General features: G+C 42.0%; 1 protein-coding gene across 1 annotated transcript in view; it reads left to right on the top strand.

Annotated features, from left to right (window-relative positions):
• dcc (DCC netrin 1 receptor) overlaps window positions 1–25,250 on the top strand; it is a 239,903-nt gene that overhangs the window by 202,816 nt on the left and 11,837 nt on the right. Inside the window, exons 26-28 of the mRNA XM_019258599.2 lie at window positions 3,020–3,169; window positions 9,652–9,963; window positions 24,471–24,619. Of these exons, the coding sequence (XP_019114144.2) occupies window positions 3,020–3,169; window positions 9,652–9,963; window positions 24,471–24,619 (611 nt within the window). The remainder of the gene's footprint in view (window positions 1–3,019; window positions 3,170–9,651; window positions 9,964–24,470; window positions 24,620–25,250) is intronic.

Genomic DNA, 25,250 nt, shown 5'->3' with positions numbered 1-25,250 from the left:
TGGTGAATTGAAAATTATTTGCGTACTTCCACAATTCAAAATCTGTCCTCTCTGCCATCTTGCCAGCGGTTCGAAAACACTCACACTCACACACACACACACACACACACACACACACACACACACACAGGTAACGTAGGTCAGCAGGGCACAGACGCATCATCACAGCAGGTGCAGGTGGCACAGTACTGTCTGACAAAAAGCAGGCTGCAGTCGGAATCTTTCTTTCTTTATCCGGAGAAATTCTTAAAGCAACGGATTACTTCTTTAAAAAATAACGAAGTTACTGATTACTTAATGCACGAAACTAACACGTTACATTACATGTTACACGAAAAAAGTAATTACTTTGTAAGTTATTACTTTGTAACGCATTACCCACAACACTGGTAGTTGTCGAGGTCTGGATGTATAAAATGAGTGTTCGTCTGATTTGTTTGTTTTTTGTTGGTGTAACGTTGTGAGAACGTCACCACACTGCAGCCTCTTGCAGATGATCTGAGATCAGTTGACGGTGTGTTAAATGTAAGCTCCCTGCAGCTCCGCACTTTCTTTCTGTCTCTTACTGTCTGTTTGTACTGAAGCAGCTCCAGGCTTCTTCACGTCTCTGCTGAGCAGACGACAGACCTTCTGATCTCTTTATCTACCTCCTGTTATTATCTCTCCGTGTGTTTTTCTTCTCTCGCTTTCTATCAGTTTGTCTCACTTCTGCATCTCTTTCTTATGATGATCTCTATTTTCTGTTTTCTCTCCCTGTCATCATCTCCACTCTTGGTCTTTTTTTACCTTCTTTATCTTTTCCACCTGATTCTGACCTCCTCTGACTCTTCTTCTGGTTCTTTATTCGTTCATTCTTTTGTCTTTCTCATCTGTTTTTCTGTTTCTATCTCTCTGTCTTTATTTTCTGTCACTTTCTTTCTTTATTTTCTGCTGTGATTTATCTTTGTGTCTCTCAAATTCCAAAACCAAACTTTCTTCATCTCGCTCTGTGTTTCTGTCTCCTCTTGTCTTTGACATTCCGTCTCTCCCTCTCTCTGTCTTTAACCTGTAGCTCACTGCCTCGCTGCACCAAAACTGTCAATATCATCAATCAATACCAGTATCGACCCGACTTGCTCATCTTTGGTCATCTGGCTGCTGTAATCAGACCCTGCCTCTTTAAATGATCACAGCACAAATACAGCAAAGAACAAACCGCACACACACACACTCTCTCTCTCTCTCACACACACACACACACACACACCTTCTTAAGCTGCTGATCACAGCCTTGCTGCTTCCAGATTATCAATACTTTCCACTCAATCCCAGTATTGATCAGGCTCAGTAGGATCAGACCCCGTGGTTGAAAAGAACAGGAGGCAGAAGGAAACTCTTCTTGCGTCTCTTTCCTGTCAGTCAGTTAGAATTCAATTGAAAAAGCTTTATTGATGCGTGTGTGTTACATAAAGGTTATTACACACATTCAGACGTCCTGTAACGGACAATGAGGAAAAGTTTGCGTTGACATAATGTGGGGTAGGGGAGAAATCTTCGCAGCCTCGACTCTCTTTTGGTCTGTTCCCTGCGTGACCTTCAACTCCACCAGTAGTCAGAAGCCAGACCTTGTTTACTTGGTCAGATTTGATCATTTCTCCTGCTACTAAATTTGTAAATATGCTACGTAGTTAAGTTGTTTCACGTGTTTATGATCAGAAGTTTGCATAGGATGTTTTATTTTGAAAATCAACCAGATTCTCTATGCCGTTTTTGTGTTTGACTTCCTGCTCTGAGCCGGTGGGGTTTAAAACATCCATCACATCCATGCCCGGTATTATTTGGAGGTTATGGCCAAAGACACAGACACAGATGCAAGTTGAACTGCAGCTGTGACGTGACAGTGGTTACAGAAAATAGATGGATGAAAATAAGATAATAATATGCAGCAATGCTGCGTTTCATCACATGACTTTGGCTGTCAGATCAGAGTAGTTGAAGACTAAAGATATTTGTCCTCCAACAAGCAGGATGGAAGCACAACAGGGGACGTGACAGAACCCCGGTGCACAGAGTGGTCTTCACAGGTTCCACAGAGACGTTTCAGACGCGCAACTGATGAATTTTTCAGCCACTTCGTCTCATGCAAGTCTGAAATGACGCATGCTTAAATTTTTATCAATAGTGTCTTCATGACATGTAACAAGTCACGTAAGTGCGGCCTGAAGAGTATTTTATGTGCTATTATGGTTGAGCACATCCACTATGACACTGACAGACAGCCGATGCGTCTTTGCTGGTTGCCTGGCAACTTCACCATGATGGCAAGGCTCAAGGAGTGTTACTAGTCCAGCCAAGAAATAGTTCCAGCCTGTAACTCTTCATAAAACCAGGCAGCGTGCTGTAGCTTTATTTAATAATGAATACATTTACCGAAATGTCAAACTATTCCTTTAATAAGCCAAAGAACCATATTGTGACTGTGTGACACGTGTTTGTACACTGTTACTTTGTGGTGCTTTATTAAGGTTTATTTTTCAGTTTCATTTCCGTTCAGCTGATTATATTCGTAATGGACAGCAGGCTCAGCAGACTTGATGTGTGTGTTCAGAGCTGCAGCAGTGTAGACTGTTTACTTTAGTCCACAAATATTACATCAACATGCAGCAACAAGGGAAAAACACACTATCGAATGCAGCTCGAGCACGACTGGATGTGACGAAAGAGATGGTGAGAGACACACACACACACACACACATCTCTTCAGCTGGCTTTAAGAGACGTGTGTGTGTGTGTATCTGAGGCAGTGTGTGTGTGAGTTTCACACCCTGCTGTTTCCTCTCAAGGTCACAATTTGAACTCTCTGAGGTCGTTGTGCTCACTGGTTTACTGCCTGTGCTGTTGTGTAACATGATGTTGATGATATTAAACTCTGACATGATTCAGGTATTAATTTCACTGAAATACTCAAAACTAGACGTGTCTGCTGACTCTTGTTTCTTACTGTGTGGCTGACTGGTTTACTGACTGTTTGGTGTTTCAGCGGTGGTCAGTGCCATCCCGGTGCCGGCTCTGGACTCCTCTCAGTATCCTGGTATCCTGCCTTCACCTTCCTGCGGCTTCACTCACAACAAGTTCAGCCTGAGACCGATGCCCTTCCCCAGCCTGACTGTGGACAGAGGATACACACCAGGTACTGCAACACTAGTACATCTGAGAATACTACTGACACTGCTGTGGACACACAGATACGCAGCAGATACCTGTAATATTACAAGAACTAGTGCAAACACTACAACTGCTTTTATACAGACAACAGGTACATGTGTACATGCCCTGACTTGAGACCATCTGTTGACATAAGTGAAGTAATAAGCTTCATAAAGCATATCTTGTAATCTATCTGAATATGAAGCCAACTTCACAAAGTCAAGCACAGTCTTGATAAATGACCTCAGCTGCTTCCATTTGGTATGCACAGCAGATCATAATTTTTAATAAAAAATCTGAATACTTCAGAAAAATAAATATGTTTTTAAATTAAAAGTAACAAACTGATTTATGCCAGTAATATCATAATAATATATATATATTTTTAAACAGCATACCAAATTTTGTATCAGGTTTGTATTTTTTACCTAAAATAATTGATGTAATAAATCTAAGATAATCCTCAAAGTGGCTCCAGATATTGATCAGAATGTTTGAGGCACACGCTCCTGCTCTTTAATTGGATTTGGGAGCTTTAAACTGATTACCTGAGATACGATAAGGTTTGCAGACCACGATGTTTAGTTCTCATTCTGAAAGACTTTCCTGTAAGCCAAGCAGCCACACAAGCTTACGTCAGCATGAAGTGACACTAAGAACCAGGCTGCTCTTTATGTTCATGTCTTCTGCATGAATCACCAGCAGGTTAGTCTCAGTCAGGATTTAGTGGGAGAAACTACAGTGCAAAAGAAACAAAGGCCCTATCTGGAGCCAATGTTTAGTTTGTCCCTTCTGGGCTACTGTAGAAAAAAAAAACACTGGACCTTAAAACATGATATCATGTAGCTTAAATATATATTTAGGGTAGCTCTGGCTCCTGAATAATCTAAACATGGGCAAAGAGGTGGAATGTTGGTGGAGCTGAGGCAGAATGAACAAAGCCTGCTTACTAAAACACCTGTAACTGTAATGGAATGTGTTGTTTGGAGAGCGGCAGTGATTTATTTCATTATCATCATCATCATTTAACCATACTGCAGCTGTAAACCTTCTCCTAAAAGGTACGCTGAACTCTCTAAATACGAGTGGCATGGCAGAGTAATGTTTTCATGTGCAGGTTCTTGTTTGGTTTGTAGGATGCAGATGACACATTACACGTTCCCACTTAGGTTCAGGACCCCGACAAAGAATCGCAAGACAAATGTGACTGGACACAAGATCATTTTGGAGATTGAACAATTTTTTCAACCATGCGTTTGACTGGGGTAACAACAGTAACTAATGTGTGGGGCTTTAATCAGACTACAGCTACTGTACTAATACTATGATTTGACCACACACACACACAGTCGCTACTGATATACAATGATTATGAATGTATCACCAGTATAACTTGTGATGCATGTGTTATGACCTGTGCAACTGTTAATAATAGAAATAATTATACGCATGACAATAATACATCTTTAACCTTTAATAAATACAGCAGGGCCTACACTGCAGCATCCTAATCATCCCAGCACTCCCCCTCTTTCCCTGTCGTATTTAAGCCCCATTTTGCTGCAGAGCTAAATGCTAAATGACATGGTGGGGAGCAGTAATTCAGTAATTGGCTAATTCCTGGTCGGCTTGTATCAGTGATTTAACAACAGCAGAGAGACGAGGAGAAGCTCCAGTCATTGAATTAGCAGACACACTGGGAGGGCTTGATCACTGCTGGCAGAACGCACACTCGCAATGAGCCGACGGGAGGGTGGGGTGGGGCAGCTAATGACTGACGGAGAGGCAGATATAACGAGCGGGAGACACAGACAGTTAATGAGAGACACAGCAAACTTTAGAGTCTTACAAACAATGATTGAGAAGTGGAAGGCACACAGGACAGAGTCTTTTCTGAAACTAAACACTCAATCAGGGAGCTCCATGAGACAGGCTGAAGTTAGACAGAAACTTACTGGGTGAATTCAGATATTAGAATCAATTCCTTCTGAATCAGTTCAGCGTAGATGCTTTCTGAATATGATAATAACAGCTGGGGTGGTGGACCAGCTCCTATTATCCACCTCGCCGTATCCTTGAGCAAGACACTGAACCCCACTAGCTCCTAATGATCTGTGTGTGTGTTTGTGTGTTAATGGTTGAGAGGCAATTTGTAGAGTGCTATACAAATGCAGCTTGTACTACTATTACGATGATTGCATAGCTCTAGATGGGATCTTCTCATTAGCTACAGCTCATTCAGATCATTCAGATATAATGTGTCACATGTGTCTTTTAAAATATTGTGAAATTTTTATGCTCCTGACTCAAAATACTGTCCCAAGAGAGTGTTTGGTCATCTTTGTGGCCATCTTATATTTCCGATGAAAATTTAAAATCTGCTGCAATGAAATATCCATAAACTATCACAAACACATGGATGTATCATGTTTATTAATTTCAAGCAAGACATGTTTTATGTTTACTGATGTAATTTCACCTGGGAGGAGTAAAAATGATATTCTCTGCTCTTCAGGGATTAATTTAACATTATCATTTGAAACATCTGGCTAGAATATGTTTCAGAAACGTTTTGGTGCTAGCTTTTTTTCATATATTTATTCGCTATTTGATCCATACAAGACACATGAAATGACGTGTTCCTACTGCATGATATGCCTACTCTCGCTCTACTTGATTCACTTTTGTGATAGTACCTCGTACTTTTTGGGTACCACCTCGGTTGAGGTTCCAAGCAAGCTGAGTCAATACTAAATAGTGTGGGGAAAACACTTCAGACCACTAGTCATTACTAGAATCACAGATGCTGCGCACACTGACTGACCATTTGCGATGGCAGTGTGTCCATGATTGACTAGGATTTAAAATCTGAAGTCTGCAAAACCGCCATGTGGTCAATTGATGTACTGCTAAGCTGATAAGCCATCCTCTTTGTTACAAGGAAAGGATTCTTTGCTCCTCTGTGTTTGTGACAAATTAACGGTCATGTCATGGTAGTTTGACTCGTGTCACTATGACAATCAGCTAAAGAGTCCCACTCACTTGCACTCCATTGAGGGGGAACTAGCTGTAAATTGAGAAAAGGAACAAAAGTGCGTCATGTTGAGTCAAAGCCAAGATGAATCAAACTGAGTTGATCCGAGTCGAGCTGTTAAAAACACAACCAAGTGTAAACAGAGGGCATATTAATTTTAAGTTTTAATAACTCAGAGTGTTTCCAAAAAGGACATACAGTATATCACATGAAAGGAAAAGAGCAAAAGTTAGAAATTATTGTTCAATCTCCAAAATGATCTTGTGTCCAGTCACATTTGTCTTGCGATTCTTTGTCGGGGTCCTGAACCTAAGTGGGAACGTGTAATGTGTCATCTGCATCCTACAAACCAAACAAGAACCTGCACATGAAAACATTACTCTGCCATGCCACTCGTGTTCAGAGGGTTCAGCGTACCTTTTAGGAGAAGGTTTACAGCTGCAGTATGGTTAAATGATCAGCTGTGTTTCTATGTTGAAGACCTTAGAGAAGAAAATACCTCTCCACCCAGTTATAAATCTCCAGCCTTTGTTTGGAGCTTCCATTCGTTTTCAAATACTGAAAATCAAATAATAATTAAATAAATCACTGCCACTCTCCAAACAACACACTCCATTCAGCCCCTGAGTCACCAGCACTGTTGCTTTCAGAAAACACATCTCTCCTCATTTACAACCACTCAGACTCAGAGAAAAAACAGCAGAGGTGTTATTTAACAGTGTTATTTGCAGTCTTCCATCACTGCAAGTGGGGAGGTGAAGTTTGTTGTCAAATATGGCGTATGATAGCAATGAGATGGGCGTGCAGTGCTAATGGAGGGTGGAGTGGAAGTAGATCAAATCAAGGCTGATGAAAACTGAGGGGGACACATGCTTCCCTCCCTTCGCCTGCCCTTTTCTTCTATGTTTCTTATACCTTCTGGTTTGTTTCTGCCTCTTCCTTCTTTAGCTCGTGGCGTCCTCGGAAACATCATTACATGTACCTAGACCTTCAATCTTAATAACAACAGTGTGATATAAGTGACAGATAAGGGTAGGATGTGGGTTTCTCATCAGGTTATATAAGCAGAAGGATAACTGGTGAAGAATATCAGGTTCGTGCTGATCTTGTGGTTTTAAAATGGCAAAATCAGCAATAATCCTCTCCGGTAAAAGTTTTCTTTGCTTTTTTGGGTGGTTATATGTTGAGGATACTGTAGTATTATACCCTGATAATGAGATTTAAATTTAACTTCATCCATTCACCCTGATATTGTGTTAATGTTATCAGATTTTTTATTGGAAGGGGTAGTATTTTGTTTTGTCCAAATTGATCAGTAGCGAGTGATGGCGAGTAATGTTTTCATCCCTCTATCATTTGACTCATCTGCAGTTGAGGCTGCTGAGAGCAACATTTAATCTTTGTGAAAAGATTAGAAGTCATAGAGTGGTATCTACAGCATCCTAGTTTGAAGTTGGGAATGAGGATGTGTTGAGTACAGAGTGATATCAATAATTTCCTCTTTTGTTGACACTTTCATGGACATTTTGTTGTTTGCTGCATCATGTGAACAGCTTCATGATTTGTCTGGGACCAGGCTAATATCATGTGTCTTTTAATAGGTTGGAGGTACATGAGTCGACCACTTTACCTAAAGGAGATGCCATGGCTGTAGTACTATTTTTTCTTGTATGTTCCTGGTCTTCAGTACTCCTTCATGACTGCCATAGTGGCAGATAGGAGTTAGTTTGCAAACCTTCTGTGCCACTTCTCTATGTGTGTCCATTTCAGACTGCCCTAAACAACTTAAAAAAAAAACAATTGCATTATTAATTTCAGTAATTAAATTAAAATGATGCATCTTTAGCATTATAACATCCTAGAGGCCAGGGTGATCCCATCTAAAGTAACTAAGTCTTTTGCTCTCCACATGGACTATTGCAACCAAAGCAAAGCAGGATTGGTTAATACTACTCAAACTGCAAACAGAAACTAGAATCAACTGGTGCCAAAGTCTTGGTCCCTCGCCTACAGGTTCATTAGCAGAAATCTATTTAAAGAAATTAAAGCCATCCTTAACTACAAATGTGGTTCAGAACATGGCTTTTTTTCCTTTTGTAACAGTGATTTGTAATGTTTTATGTTCCAGCACTGAAAGATGATGTCCTAACAATAGAAGAGATTATGTGTAATATGAGTCCTTCTGGAAGGCAGTTACAAAAACATATTTTCTGGTTTAATTTGGAGGGCATGCTAGTCCTTTGAGCTGCCAAATATTAGTGACTCTCCTTGGTCTCCAATGATTTTTCATTCACGCTTTGCTCATGAGTTCAGATAATGAAAATGAACATTCGTCTGCAAACAAAGCAAAAAATCAAAGAGAAATTCCTTGAGAGCATTTTGCTGCTAAACATTCTCTGTCGGTCATTGTTTCTCTTTCCTTCCCTTTGGGCTCTCTAGAATTACAAAAATCTTTCACTTCTTCCTCTTCAGCCTCTCTGTCTCTTTCTTCCCCCTCCCGTCTTCTTCTTCCCTCCTGCGTTCCCTCAGTCTTCAAGTGGCTCTCACGTCCTCTCTCTAAGCCTTTCCTCCTTTCTTCCTCTTGCCTCGGCTGATTAATGAACACACAGTGGCTCCACATGTAATTACTGGCTGGTTGTCCCTCTCCCATGTTCTTTCTGATCAGACTGGTTGTAGCTACACAAAGAGTTTCATCTCTCATGTCACATCACAGGCATGTTTCTGCACACAGTCAGAGATTTTCTTTTCTTCAGCAGGAAGCTCCCCTTCCTCTTTCTCTCACATGTGTCTCTGACAAGATAAAATGGGATTTCTCTCAGCGTGAAAACACTCAAACTTCACACTCAACAAGGGAAAAGAGCAAAATTGCAAACTAAGCTGAAATGTAATTTAACAACAAAGTTCTAAATATCCTCGAGTCTTATAGTGTGTAATGGCAACATATGATGATTTTTTTTTCTTTCATGTTAGAAAAACAGAAAAAAACATCTCTCTGTGCAGCCTGTTTATCTGTCGTGGGGTTTCAATACATTTCAAACCATAGTAGTATACAACACAGCAACTATAAAAAGGTCCATGCAGACTATATTTACATTTACATTCCTGGCAGAGACTCTCCATCCTGCTGTCATCCTGCAGGAACAGTAATTTACACAATAGTGGCACATTTTCTCAGCATAAAACAGCCGACATCAAAGCAGAAACTGTCTCTGAAAAGGCTCATTTGGTGCAGAACATTCGCACTTTTGAAGTTCTGCTGTTTGTTTTCCATGTAGTCAGTGTTTTTCTGTCTTTTCTCCATATTGGTATTCACTTTTTACAAATGACACTGTGATTCTGAATAATTGGATATTTTGTCTTTCCCTGTCTCCATTCCCGTTCTTTCCTACCGCCCACCAAACCTGAACGTCTCTTTCCATCGTTCTTCTCAGCGATGCCCACGGATACCTCTACGAATCCTCTCCTCCAGCAGCAGCCTCCACCCCAGCAGGCCACTCCCCTCCTCCCAGGCTCCTCCGCCCCACCCACTGAGCACGTACCCGGGGTTGGCCCGGTACCGGGGGCCCCTGCCACTGTTGTCGCAGCTGCAGCCGCCGAGGAGGCCCAGGCTGGGAATGGCCGGACCATCCCGACGGCCTGCGTGCGACCCACCCACCCACTGCGAAGCTTCACCAACCCACTGCTGCCGCCACCCATGGGCACCATTGACCCTAAGGTTTACACCTCCATGATGCCGCAGTCCAGTGAGTACAGCTGATTGTTTTACAAATCACTGTTGCATAATGGCCAACACATACATCAGTGTGAAACCTCTCAGATGTCTTCTGTCCTCTTTAGTAGGCTGTCAGGGTTAGATCAGTGTGTCAAGGGCATGTTACGGCATAAATTGTGGCTTGATGTTATATCAATGTATCATGATGTAACGTATGAGTGACACCACGTTCGATCATTGGACATGACAGATCTCTCAAGAGAGTGTACCTTGGTGGCAGTTTGTTATTAAGGACTGAGTCGCTGGTTCTTTTGAAATGATGTATGATGTGTTAGCTTATACATTTGTTGCACCGAGTGCACCTTGGTTTGATGATTAAGTGGCGAGTAGTTATTATAGTTATCAAGTATTGTATTCCTGCAAACTCTTAACACTTATTTTTATAATGAGTGGTTATAATGAATTGAAAGGTGGTTCTTAGAGGTGGAGGTGCAGGGCTGATGGTGGAAAAATGCAAGCAGGTGATTAGACTGGGCTAAAGACTGCCCCAGCCATGGAAAAGGAACAAAGACAGGCATAGCCCCGGGAAGAACCAGAGGGCCCACAAGGTGCCATTGAAGTGTCAATGATCAATGCGTCCTGCAATTCACATTAGTTCTCGTCCCTAGCTGTGCCCTTTATCAGTGGACGGGCGGAGTGACCCACCCATTAAGAATTGGGGTCACATTTGTTTTCGGTTCGGCTTTAAGGACAAAGTTCAGAGACAAGACTTTTTTTTTTTCAAAAGCGGTACAGCCCAGTACAGCCTGTAAGTCCGGTGAAAACCCTGAGTAATAAAATAAAAGGGTGATTACAGAAAGGCGAACATACAAGAAACTCAAGCTCGGTTGTAGCATAGGTTATGTAGGTAATAATCAGGTGAAGTCTGATTGCACTTTGGTTTGCACCTGTAGTCCCTCAGCAGCACACACAAAGAGCAGAGACTGAAAACAAGAATATAAGCGAGATTTATCACAATTTTTATTTTTTAAATTCCCCACCTGGTTCCTCTCTGTCTGTTCCTGAAGCTCCAGTTTGTTGTTGATTTTTTTTTTTTTTTTTTTTATCTGATTCCAGTGTTTAAGCTGGATTCTCTGCTGAGCGTCTGCACTTTGTTTAATATTTTATTCAGGAAAGCTAAATGTGTTAGCCTCAGGCTGCTACACGGTGTGTGTGTGTGCATGTGTGTGTGTGTGTGTGTGTGTTTGTAGAAAGATATACTGTAACTGGTCTTGACATTAGCCAGAGGGCTCGATCTGATCGGGACTGACCTCGCTGTGTTTTCTCTTTATGTTACCTGTCTGTCTCTCCATATGTTCACCTCTCTATTTCTCCGTAATATCTGACAAAACATCCCTCTCTAATTTTTTTAAATTATTAACTAGCATGCACCACCTCTTCGGGCTGAATTATCCACAGTGCACAGAAGATGAAAAATGTTGATCCCCGCATCAGTTCACAATGTCAGATGTTCTAACAATTTACTTCATGATCAAAAAAGTCAAAAAAGCGTTTGATTTTGAACCTGAGACACCAAGCCCATCTCTGCCAGTTATAAAAGCAACTGATCAATCAGAGCTTTGCAAACAGTATTTAGAGTGACAAGAATTTTCAAGTCTATGTCTAGCTACTGAGTTACATTCAGTGACAGTACATGTGTAGAGTCAACTGTAGGTAGTGTGAAGCTTATAATAAGTGGCTCTGGCAACTGCCATATTGGCTGTACTGGCTCCGTACTGGATCACCAGCAGACCTAAGGTGGGCTGAATGACACCTGCTCAAATAAGCCATCTATATGGCATCTACCTGTCAATCAAAGCATCCACACTCTTAATTCTGCATAACTTTAAGTCTTAATATCATTTGAACAGGTGAGTTGTATATAAGTTCACCCTCAGTATAGTTGTCATGAACGAGGAAATTAGCTACAGAGACCAAAACTGTTTTTTGTACCAGGCTGTAAACATGTTTATTTCTGCTGTGAAGTTGGACATTTGAACATGGGGACTTATGGAGACTGACTCACTTCTGGAGTCAGTCTCAAGTGGACGTTTGAAGAACTGCAGTTTTTGGTACTTCACATTGGCTTCACTTCCCAGCAGCAGATGTTCCTGCTTGGTTACATTCAGCATGAATAGCAAGAGAAAAATGATGGCTCAAAGTGAAGTCATAGCTTGGTGTTCCAATGTGGAGAGGTCAGAGCCTGGTCACCAGATTAGAGGGGTCAGTAGGTCTTTAAATCCTCAGTAGTCCGGACTGCTAACCTGATTTTCAAAGATCGGTGATTCAGTTACAGTTTTTGTCACACTTGACGAGCTTTCACGCATATTTCTTTTTTCACGCTCCTTTAAATGTGGGAAGACATGGGCGTGTCCCATTAAAGCCTGTCATTCCAAAATGGAAGATTCGTGCTCCATTGCCATCTCAGCTGAAGAAAACAAAGTGGAGAAGCACTCGGTTCTTTTGTCATCGATATACTTCAATAAATCTCAACAATAAAGTGTGTTAGTAAGGCTTGTTCCACCATCAGCCTCCAGGACAGAAACTCTCCCGGAGGGATGAACACAGTTTTTTAAAGATAATTCCCTCGCTGTCTTCTTTACTTTCTTTCATTTTCTCTTTATATCCCTCTCTTACCATCTGTTTTATTATTATTATTTTTAGATCTATTTAATCTCTCTACCTTCTGTGGCTCATCTTGTCATTCTCTCTCTGGTCGCCTGCAGCAGCATGAACACAGAATAAAACACTCGCCTACAGTACATATGATCCCTGGGCAGTATGTGTATGCGTAGGTGTGTTTTTGTTGTCTGTAGGTGTGTATCACCTCTGTGTGTGTGTGTGTGTGTGTGTGTATGGTGGCGTGGGTGTATATAGTTCCATTATGTTTCTGTTTACACGCCCAGGTGGGCTCAGATTAACATTGATTTTCGGTGCCTGGAAACCTTTCGCTCAGAAATAGCAAGCCTGCGGCGACGCTCAGCTCAACTCCCAGAGACCCCCCACTCACCCTGTGACCCCCCCCACCCGCCCCTCCCTTTCCCAAACACAGAGAGAGCCTTGGAGCCGGGTAGCGCTGCCTTCATCAACCCCCCCCCCCCCCCCCCCCCCCCCCCCCCCCCCCCCCCCCCCCCCCCCCCCCCCCCCCCCCCCCCCCCCCCCCCCCCCCCCCCTCCTCCTCAGCCTCCATCTCTATATCAAGGAGGGGAAAAAAACAGGCCAGTGAGCGATTGTGTTTGATGTTCATTGTTGGTCTTGTTTGTGTGTTTATCCGTCCCTGAATGACTCCCTCGGTGAAAAGAATGAGATGTTTTCATGGTTTAATTGGATTGTTGGAGAGAGAGCGAGAGCCCTGAACAAACAAAGGATTGATACTCAAGTTTGATGATGGATAGAAAGCTGCAAGAGAGGTCTGACACTAATAATACTTGATGTTGGATCAGGTGCTCAAAAGGTCCTGATGTAAAACTAGATCTTACAGGTTCTGTTCCAGAAGTTTCTGGAATTCATTTTGGAAAATGTGCACACAACAATGCATCCTTCACATCTTAACAATGAATTTGAACACAATAGAAGCCTATACATGTAGATCTGTGCTGTCTTTTTTTAGCCTAGTGTTGTACTGCACTGTGCACAAACAGACAGTCCACATTTCCAGGATTTAACCATTGACTGTATGAAACATAGATGTGACATCACCCACAGGTTTCTAGAAGCTCAGTGTGGTGGTGGCTCTGGCCATCTCCATCCACCGCCTTCTGGCTAATCTAAAAATGGGCAAAGAAGGTGGAGCTGAGGTGGGCTGAAGGAAGCCTACTTGCTCAAATAAGCCACCCGTGACAGCCCCCATCTGTCAATCAAAGCAGCCCTGCTGTTAATTATAATTTACTTTAAATCTGTTAATATAATGTGAACAGGTGAGTTGTATATAAGTTCAGACTCAGTACAGCTGTCATGAACGGGGAAATTAGCTACAGAGACCAAAACTGTTTTTTGTACCAGGCTGTAAACATGTTTATTTCTGCTGTGAAGTTGGACATTTGAACATGGGGACTTATGGAGACTGACTCACTTCTGGAGCCAGCCTCAAGTGGACGTTTCAGGAACTGCAGTTTTTTGGCATTGGCTTCAGTTCACAGTCATGGAGGATGTAACCATCATGTGTGCATGAATGAACCCAATATTTAAGTTAGCACCAGTATATAGTAAATGTATATTTTATGTTAAAATATTTTATGTTTCACCAATTTTACACATAAAGTTGAGTTTACATGCCAAAAGATGTATGACTAGGCCTGTGAAAGCAGCTGGGTGTCTATATTACAAACTGAAGGTCTGGGGTTTGAAAGATGTGAGCATTTAGGAGGTGAAGAGGTTGTAATAAAGACAGTGTTGAGTTGCATTGTGGGAAATGTAGGATCCAGTGTTTTAGGGCTAAATCTGTAAGTCTATATATCTCTTTCTCTGCTGCTTTGACCATTTTTATTTACCCTTCCATGGCTGAATAAAGTTCCAACATGCAGTTCATTGGTTTCATAAAAATCCAGCTATGTTTAAACTATATCAGTATTTTAGGATGTTTGATGAATACAATGATAATAACAAGAAGGAACTAAACACCTCTCTTCACTGTCAAAGTGATGCATTTTATAGAAAATATCTAACCATGTCATGTCAGAATAGTCATCCTAACTGGCTCTTTTATACATTTGTTCCAAACTGAATCAGTAGAATATTTTAAGACATTTTTTCAGAAACCAAACATGAGGCAGAAACCCTGTTACATTTAAAATACTGTGAATAACTCCGAAGTGGAACAAATCATCTTGCAGTCATTTTGCTGATATGACAGCAGATCATTTTAAAATTGAAATAAATCAGATCAGATTTTGTTTCTGAGCTCGAGCAGGAGCTGTTTTCTTCTCCACCAACCCACAGACACCTCCACCCCTCCTCCTTTATTTCATATCAGTTTTTAAACTGAGACCTTCTTCTACTTTTAAATCGAGCCTCCAAAGCCCATTTGTGGAGTAAAGTATGATGGTGGGCAGTTACTCACCTAAATTGGCCCGAATGTGTGCTTTAATGCTGGAAGCTGTAATGGGATTGTCTGACTCAATGTCTGATACAGAGAAAAAGGCATTTCAGCCACAGCTGGAGGCAGACACGGAGCGAGCCGTGATGGATGTTTTAAAGTGTGCGCTTTCATCTCGCCTCGTAGGACACGCGTTATTACCAATGAAAAGCTTTAAGATACTTTAAAATGGTTATCTGTAGCATTTGGACAACCAAATAGGAGAGAGGCCGAAGCTCTTTATAGCTGTTCTATTGTGCACTTGACTTTTTTCTTATTTTCTACATGCTGTAATGTTCATTACACCACACTATAGAAAATCCTTACGAGTTTGGCCTGAGGGTGGCACTACAGCAGAGATCATCAGGTTGACAAAATCATTAAGATTTATCTTCAGACTGAAAAAACATGAAGACAAACACAGCCTGAAAAATTTAGAATAACACTGTCATATAGTTTGTATTATTAAAGGTCCAGTGTCTACACAATATGTCAGAAATGAAACTGTTTTCATTAGTGTTTAATCAACTGAAAATAAGAATTGTTATGTTTGAATGAGACTTCTTCTGGAACTATCTACAGACTCATCTTCCACAGAGTTTTTACCCGCCATGTTCCTACGGTAACCCAGAAAGGACAAACTAGACATTGGCTCTAGATAGAACCTTTCATGTTTTACACATTCCGGGGCCACCATACAGTAGTAGCAACTTAAAAGTTCCCGTTCAAGCTGAACGCCAGCTGAATGGCAGCCGTCTTCCAGCTGAGTTCCAGCCGGTTCCCTGCAAAGTCCCGGGAAAGGAGAGACCCCCCTCCTTCTCCCGGGCGTGTCTATTTTTTACTGTAACTCCACCCATTCGTGTAATTACAGGGTATGACCAGGAGATGGCGCTTCTCTCACAGAACTTTTTTACAGTTGTTCTACCTGGAGATGACGTAGCTTACACACCTCGTTAGCATTCTCGTTGCTCAACCTTTTGTTTGCGCTTACAGTAATGGGCTTTTTGGTCTCTCAGTGTCACAGATCACAGAGCGGAAAATGCAGCTGGTTTGACTACTGCATACTGTACAGTAGCCGTATGATTTGAGCGTGTTCATGAATTGAAATTAAATTTAAGGTGTTTATATCTAACATGTCAGCATTCACCAAATCAACAACATCTAGGCTGTTCTGTCTTTACTAGCGGTGGGCCGTTATCGGCGTTAACGTGCTGCGTTAACGTGAGACTCTTATCGGGCGATAAAAAAATATCACCATTAATCTATTTGCAAAGCTGTTCCAGCCTCTCAGGTCGCTTTTTTACTTTTTTACTTTTTTCTCTTTTGTTCGTTTTTGTTTTCTTCACTGTAACTCCGTGGAGTCCTGATCTCTATAGCAGTTTAGAGAGTTTTGTGCTTTTGTCATGTTTTTCTCGTGGTTTTTCTTGGTGATGTTTTTTAAATGCCGCTTCCACCTGGACAGCTGCCTTTGTTTACTCAGAGAAACAGCTGATCGCGCTAATGCCGGCCGGCATTGGCGCAATCAGCTGTTTGATTGGCGCGACTAATCTATGGCCACCACTAGTCTTTGCATAATTACAGGAGCGTCTCTTCTCTTGTGTTCGCGCCTCTCTCTCGTTTATCTGCATGTAAACAACAAACTAACCCTTAAAAAAGTTACAAAAAACGGTTCGGACGTCTCAGGGCTGCCAGGCCTGTGTGTCAGACCTGCAGATACAAGCGATGGTTTATTTTTAATTAACAGTTTATTTGGAGGGGAGGGCTCGTTGTTGTTGTGCGACATAGAGCTGCAGAGACGAGCGTTTTGGAAGCCCTTTGTTATGCAGGTATTTACTGTAGTGCACGCTTTAGGCCAGGTAAACCATACAAACCTCATTAGCATCTCATTGTTTGCACTTGATGGGCTTTTTGGTCTCCCAGTGTCACAGATCACAGAGCGGAGAATGCAGCTGGTTTGAGTACTGCATACTATACAGTAGCCTTGTGATTTGAGTGTGTTCATGAACATGAATGACTCCTTTTCATTTTCGTCCATTCCATAGGCTAAATGGCGTAAATGGAAAGAATATTGTAGTGACCCGGAACAATGAAACTACGAAGCAACTGGTTTTGCTGGACTTTATTCCTAATCTGGAACACAGGCTCCTGTGGCCGTAGCCAACGGCAAAAAAACAATAAAACCAGGCAAGCACAGCAGCATATAACATTAACACATTAGCTACTTCGTGCCCCTCATCGCCATGGCAACTGCCATGACTGACAGGCTTCACAGCCTCTAACAACGCCACCCCCCCAGGCGTCACCCCATACACTGCAGCCTAACTTACTGAACACAACTCAACAGCCACAGTGTATACACAGCCCGTTACAATATGTATGAAATAAGTGAAGTATGTTTGGTCTTAATAAAGTTTGCAGTATATATGTTATGTTTTTATTCTACATGGACACCACTGTTTATTTTCCACTATGCCTCCCTCCATTATAATAATACACGGCACAGCTTTTTAAAGTCCAGAGAGAAGTCTGTTGCAAAAGTCCACGGTGACTCTCCTTTGCCAAAACGTCTGTATGTCCTCGACGAGCTCCTGTTTTGTGCCTGGCTTAGCCTCCTTGCGAATAAAGTCTTTCATGGAATGCCTAAATATATGTTTGATGGTTTCGTAAGCTTATACTGCAAACTTTATTAAAACCAAAAATACTTGACTTATTTCATACTTGATTCACCCGTAATTCTTTCGATTTGCGCTTTACGCCATTTAGCCTATGGTCACTGTTTAAATCAACAACATCTAGGCTATGTTACGGACGTTACGAGCGGAGTTTTCTTTAATAACGCGTTTATGTTGGCATGTTCTTGTTGCTGCCTCAGTGTTATCTTATCACAACTTTTTTTTTTTCCATCAACTGATCCGCTGATCAGCTGATCAGCTCACCCCGGCGTATCTGTTCAGATGTGTCTTTAGACAGTCGACGGTGAGAGCGGAACATCACTGCTCCTCCCCGTGGACAAATGAGGCATTGCAGCTGGTTTTCAAACAGACTGCTTAGGGGCGTTTCCAGTCGGGGCCTCACTGACTACGTCATCGCGGGGGATTACATTTCGGTCACGCACCAGCCAAGGACCTTGACAGGACCTGTGACGGACCAGCCACGGTCCCGTCACGGTTCCGTCACGGAAACACGGGAACTTTTAAGTTGCTACATCTGTAGTTTCTGTTTCACCCTGGGACAGAGAGGGTTACAGTCAGCAGCCTGACCTATGCCACTAAATTTCTAATCACCGTGCTGAAGATGTTGAGCAGAGCTGCAAGTGAATCCAAGTGAGAGCTCTGATCTGAAAATCATATGACACATTAACAACCATCTAATGTCAAGAAGGTGAGACAGGAGATCAAGGATTAAAAAAACTATATTTTGAAAAACATTTTGAACCTTCAGGCGTGATGGAGCTGTTGAGGACGTCTGCAGTTTGATCAGACAGAATGTTAAAATGTTAAAAAGATGATGAAGTCGTCAGAATGTGATCTAAAAACCAGAAGACACAGACAGTGGTACACAATTCAAACCACACAGTTCAATGTAGTTTTTGTACTATTTCTATGGAGGCTCACTTCTGACAGGAAGTCCAAATCCTAAGATATGAGTTACAAATATTTGATATGACAAGTCAAAGGTTGGACAAAAGGAGTGAAATTACTGAAGCACTGAGTCCATGTTACAGCGATGGGAAGGAAACTTCTCACACTTTTTGTACAAATAAGCAGATAAGGATACACATTTCAAAAGTAGACCACGCAACCTGTCTGTGCACCTGTCTTCCTGACCAATGAGGAAGCTCCTCATTGAGGCATTGGTGAGACAGACAGGTGCACAGACAGGTAGACATCAAACAGGAAGACAGGCAGACAGAAAATAAGAAGATAAAACAGGCAGACAAAGAAACCCTAAACCCCTGTGTGAAGAGGAGGAGATGCTGGCTCTCCCCCTCCAGACACTCGATGTTTCCTCAAAGACACTTTTCATCTTTAACTGTATTTACTTCAAACCGTCCTCAGGATCAATAACCCCGCCCCCTCCATCCTCACCTCCTATCCTTCTGCATCTTTGCCTTCGACCCCAAATCAGAGACAGGCACCGCTGATGTGACCCCCGGCGGGCATTTCACACCTCCACTCCAGCTTGTCTGGTAAATATATCCACCTTTCTGAGCAGACGAGCCTCCTCTCCCCTGCTCTCACATCCACCCCTCTCTGACAAACCCCCTGAGGGTGAGCCAGGCACCGTGAAACTGTCTTTTATGGCTTCTCTACTGTGGATGTGTAACCTTTGCTTCGGCTCTCTACTGCTGCAGCTCATTGTGTTTTTCCACAAAATGTTTTTTTTTTTTTTTTTCTGGAGCTCAGCTCAGTTTGGATTTGGTCTGACAGCAGCGTGCCGAGAAGTCATACAAACACATTTGGCTCTGCCTTATTTTGAAATGAAGCTGGCGGGGATTTCTACACCACATTTGCAGACATACAGACATTCAGAGTCACACAAGGTCAATATTATTGTGAAAATAAAGAACTGGGACTGAAAGATAAACAGTCGCTGTGTCTTCAGCCACCCGAGTAAGGTCATGATACTCCACACAAAAGTTTGAATAGATGAAAAACTCAGAAACAAGTGTGACAGCTCATTTTACTTATAGGCGTCTGTCTTTCAGCCTTTTATTTCACCAAGCTCTCACCAACAACTGGAGGTCAGTCCCCAATTTACTCTTGTCTGGTAGCTTGTCGCTTTCTCACTCTTTTTCTCTGCTTAGCTTTCTCCATCAGTGTATTCTTAGGTTTCTCCACCTCTGCTGAGTACAGTACATCTACGTTGCCCACTTGCCTGGCTCCAGTTCTTGCATGACACTGGCTCCACTGCCTGTCATCATCCATCCTTACAGGGATCTAAAGATCCTATAGACATGGTGTAAACACAAACAAACAAACTCTTCTGCCAGCGCAGCTGGTTATTTTAGCAACAAGTGAAGCTTTCTGTTCATCAGGAAACTAGATCAAAGAGTCGAGACTGCTGCGGAGCCCAGTTACTTTGCCCACATGCCCAGCTCTGTTTCTGGCACAACACTGACTCTGCTCGCCATCAGCATTCTACCCCACCTTGGGCCTGAAAACCTTGTGTTCCAGGTGGTCCAAAACACCAACAAACAAACTTGTGTTGCTTTCACACCAGGATAGTCTGGGGGACTCTGTTTGATTGGGCAGGGAATGCCAAAAAATTTCACACCTTCATTTGATTTGGTTCACTTTCACCAAACCGCCTGGACAACGTCATGCAGTTCCAACAGCTGCTTGTTTGGGGGCAGTATTGCCCAAAACAAGCACTGACTAGGAAGAAAAAAAGAAGAAGAGAAAGAAAACCTGGCTCATCGATTGGCTGCTTTGCGGACCGAGACCCATGTTTTCAGGCAGACCAGAGTTCGGATAAGCTTTCACACCTGCCGAAATGAACTGGACTGTCTGAGGAAACAAACTCTGGTCCTTTTAAAGTGGACCAAACAGATAAGAATGATGTAAAACCACCGTTAGTTAACATTAGCAGCTAACAGCAGCTACAGTTGGCAGCAATTTACTTCACTGTGCATCAGGAAACTGTAAATCAGAGAGTTGAGGTCGAGCATCAGAGTTCAAACCAGAAAACATTTTCTCCAGAAAATATGATCCAGTTTCACCAAAATCAGTCAGTGATTTCAAATCTCTGATTTTATGTTGCTTTAATTTAAGTTTCACTTTTCTGAATGTTGATTTTCATAGAAACAAGAGTTGACAAGGTTTGTCCATGTTCAGTGCTCAACTAAACATTCCTTTTGGGGGATCACCAGAAGAAATCACATTATATATACACCATTATATATTCATATAAAATGCTCTATATTACATACATGTGCTCATACAGTTTATGATTATGTCTATGTAAATGTAATGATAAAGACTGTATCTCTAGATGGGAAGAATTGCTATAATGAAAGTAATTGAACCAGTTTGTTCTTCATTGTTCTCAGCTTAAATCCCAAGGTGGCCTTTTTCATGCTGTTTACAGCACAGCAGTGGGTATGATTCAACAGTTTGAAAGAAAGCTTTTTTCTCTGCAGGAGGCCATGAAGCAAACAGCTCCTGCCTGGTGTCTGTGGATAAAAGGAGAAATCTAATTTCACTACAGCCTGCTCTTAAGTGAAGAACTTTATTTTCATTGTGTTTCAAGAGGAACGGCCCCTGTGACTCTTTTCCAACAGTTTACATCAAATCATGTATTTTGTCATGTATTTGTTGCATAGACAGATAATCAAAAACTGAATCACGATGTGCTGTGTTATGCTGTGGTGGTGCTAGCTGTTTTCTGTTTGGGACGGTTTGATTCCTCATTTCTACGTGTTTCCTGCAAAAATAGGAAGATGGGGAGGCAGTGTGCATTACAGACCCAGAGCTTACATTGCAGGTAGCGCTATGATATAGTGTTAGCATCTACCTTCCAGTGGACACGCACCAGCACCAAACACAACCTCTGAATCCAGCGGTGGCCAGGCTGGCAGGGAATACAGTAGACTACTGAGGTGGTTTTCTTGCCGGGGTTTGTCGAGTCGGTTCGGTTAGCTACATGCCTGGCTGTGTTAAAAACAGTAACCGGTTTGCTACTTAGAGGAAAGTACCTCATCAGGAAAGTCCATAAATCACCTCAGTAGTATAACATTACTCATTGTTGGTCTCAGACGTTGTGCTTGAACCAAGCCAGCTGCTGAGCCCGGTTCTATTGCCGGCTAACAGTAGATAGAGTTAGCAGCAGTTATTAAGTGGCACTTTTGTACAGTAATCAGTGATGCCCGGACATAGATGCATGCAGCAGCCGTCAGAATCACTCATAGACTGGATCAAACAGGAAACACTAATTAATTAGATGTAAAATGAGTATGCACCTCTGAGTGCAGGATGAGTCATAATCAACTTTTTATAGCTTGACAGGAAATGACTTTGTCCTTGTTGGTCTAGATGCTGGACTATAGGCGACATATAACGTGGAGATGTGTAATAAAAACACCTAAACATTAATTTCACCTCCATAGGCACTTACGCTACAACTCACTGTTTTGTAAGCTGACAGAATGAACTCAAATTGATGTAGTTTTGAGGTTTATTTGTATTAAAAAACACAAAGTTGTCTTTCCCCTGACAGTTGGAAGTCATGTTTCCGTGCTGTGAAGACTGTTGATGTTAAAAGACGTTTAAATCCGACTGTTTCACACTCTCTGGTGTAATCCGCTGCTAGCCAAGCTGTTTCCAGGTGTTTTGTTTCACGGGGAGGAGAATGGATGTGTATTGATTAGGAAGTGAAGGAGTGCAGTGCAGGGAAAGAAGGAGGGGATTGTGGGTAGAACAAGCCTGAGGATGTGTTGAGACATCACAAGGCTGTTCAGGGAATCAGAGAGGAGATAAAAAAATAGACATCCTTCTTTTGTCTCCTATTTTTCCTCTTCCATGTTGTTTTTCTTTTACCCCCCTCACCTTGTAAAGAAGTAGAGAGGCTTGGTTTTATGCACATGTAATTGAAGACATATACATTTTAAATACTTAATATGTGAGAAAAAATCAGTGCATTTGCAATGACTCTGGCCTTCCAAAGTCCAAGGGATTTTTGAATCCACCGTTGGTCACTCAAAATGTCACACACTGCACCTTGATTCAGGGTCTGACTGATACCTGGAAAACAATCAGTCACAGCAGTAGACTCTTATATGTAATGGAACCCAGTTTGCTACTCCAGCAAGTAGCCCAAGCCTTAGTAGCAATGCTTTCTCGTCCCGTCAAAGCTTATGGAGATCATGGAGTTTCCTAAACTGAATAAATACCACACATATAAACACTAAACTGCTTTGCTAGTTCAGTCTTGTAGTGACTAAGATATCTGCTGAAAAACTGATTTTGAAACTGACACATTTGGCTCCTCAGTCCGTGACTCACATTTATTTTGAAGCTGAATACAGGTACACAACTGTATTAACGAGATACACACCTTTATTAACGAGGTACACACCTGTATTAACAATGTACACACCTGTATTAACAATGTACACACTTGTATTAACAATGTACACACCTGTATTAACAATGTACACACCTGTATTAACGAGATACACACCTTTATTAACGAGGTACACACTTGTATTAATGAGGTACACACCTGTATTAACGAGGCGGTCTAACAGCTCCATAATACACAGAATATTCATTAAAAAAGCTGAAATTGTAAATTCAGAGAAGACATATGTAACAGAGAGGACAGATAGTCTTGAGGCAATAGAGAAGTAGAACTACAAACTCAGCTCATTGAGAGACTAAAAACTACAATGCAACAACATAAGAAGCCAATCAATGAACAAGGAGTTCATGAGTATCATTTTTTAATTCATAATCAAGAACTCTGCTTTTGGAGAGCCATACGTCTGTGTGTTCCTAAGTTGGATCATTTCTTCCAGCACTTTGTCAAAGATCGGGGGTGTTCCTTGAATAAAATGTTTCCACACAATGTCTTTACCAGCTGCCTCCTCATTATGCTCATTATGCCTTTATAATTGCCCCAATCCAGCCTGCACTGTGTAACCACGCAGTTATTCAATACATCAAACATTTTTTTCACCTGCCATACCGACATAAGTCCTCTTCTTAGTCTTCTTCACTCTTCTTCTGTGCCATCGTCAGTGGATTGAAGGCGACTTGTAGCAGGGATGGCTTCATGCTCATCACAGATAGTAGTTTGGCTAATGTTAGCTACAGTCTAGTCTTTGGCTAAGGCTATAAGCACCCCCATGTGGCACAAAGGTATACTGCTATGTAAATCTTAAATAAAAGACCCAGGTAACCCAAATAAAACCTCCTACAGGCCATCTCTGGGAATGACTGCACTAGATGAATGTGAAAATGATGGATGGCTCAGGTCTGTCTGTTTCCTGTTCAGTGGTTCACAGATGCATGTGAACTTGTCATCCAGACCTGTGGTTCATATCAGATCAAACTGCTCGATCAGCCCTCGTGTGAGTGTCAGCAGCTCTCAGGTTGTTAATGGACATTGTCTGTAAGAGTGGCAGGTGACACCTGGCCCAGTTGCCAGATTTGAAATCAAAGGTTTCAAACTGAAAAGATAGTGACCAAAAGAATATTCTCAGCTTTACAGGTTTGATATCAGTTCAGGGTTTTGATCTGTCTCACCAACATTTCCCGTCTCACTGCAGCTGTCAGCGTGTCTTTCAAATCTTGACTTGCAGCTTAATTACAATCCTAGTTTGTTCAGAAGTTTTGTTGTTCCATGAGACCAAAATAAGTTAAATGTCAGCAACAATGATGATCATCAGTTAATTTTTTGTCTTTCTTGTATGTCCTGATCAGGTGCAAGCCTTCCAAAGCCCCAGGTGAAGACCGCCTCTCTCGGTCAGGCTGGTAAAGCCCGCTCCCCTCTGCTGCCCGTCTCAGTGCCGACGGCGCCAGACTTACCGGAGGAGGGAGGAACCAAACTCGCAGAGGATTCAGCCGCCAATGTAAGTGTGCATGCATTACACTGCAGGTACATCACTGGGCCACGTTTCTAAACTTGAGCAAACAACTTCACAAAGTTTGAGTTTAAAACACAAAGGATATAAAATCTATAGCTCTATGTAAGATCACACTTTCTGATTGCATTTTTCCAAAAACATATTGTTCATCCACATCTTATTCTTCCACACTGCTGGATGCAGCAGTGAATGAAAATAGTTATTTTAGCACACCGTCTTTCATCGGGATTGTTTGCTTTTCGCTGGAGCTGTTGCCATGGTAAACATGGGAAGCAGCTGTTAGATCTAATTGGTTATATCAGGCGTCTTCGGGCTTGTCTTCTAACAGCGGACCAGATGTGTTTGAGGCTTTTTACATCTCGTAAGCATATTCCACAGAAACAATAACCACTAGGATCCATCTGGAGCTTTCTCACTTTAATGCAGACTGTCCGATACTTCACATGACCCCTAGAAATGATGTCTGCAGTGTTCTGGAGTCATGAGAGCGGATGGAGAGATGGATATACAACTGCTTTATGTTAAAGGTCTTGACATTGGCATTTGGATTTAGACTGTGAGTGGTGAAATGATATACTCGATAGTATACAACAGTTAGCTGTAGTTCAGGCAGCTA

The sequence above is a fragment of the Larimichthys crocea genome, chromosome IV (assembly GCF_000972845.2).
Source record: "Larimichthys crocea isolate SSNF chromosome IV, L_crocea_2.0, whole genome shotgun sequence".
In the NCBI taxonomy this organism is placed as follows: Eukaryota; Metazoa; Chordata; class Actinopteri; family Sciaenidae; genus Larimichthys; species Larimichthys crocea.
This window is presented reverse-complemented; position numbering and strand designations above follow the sequence as displayed.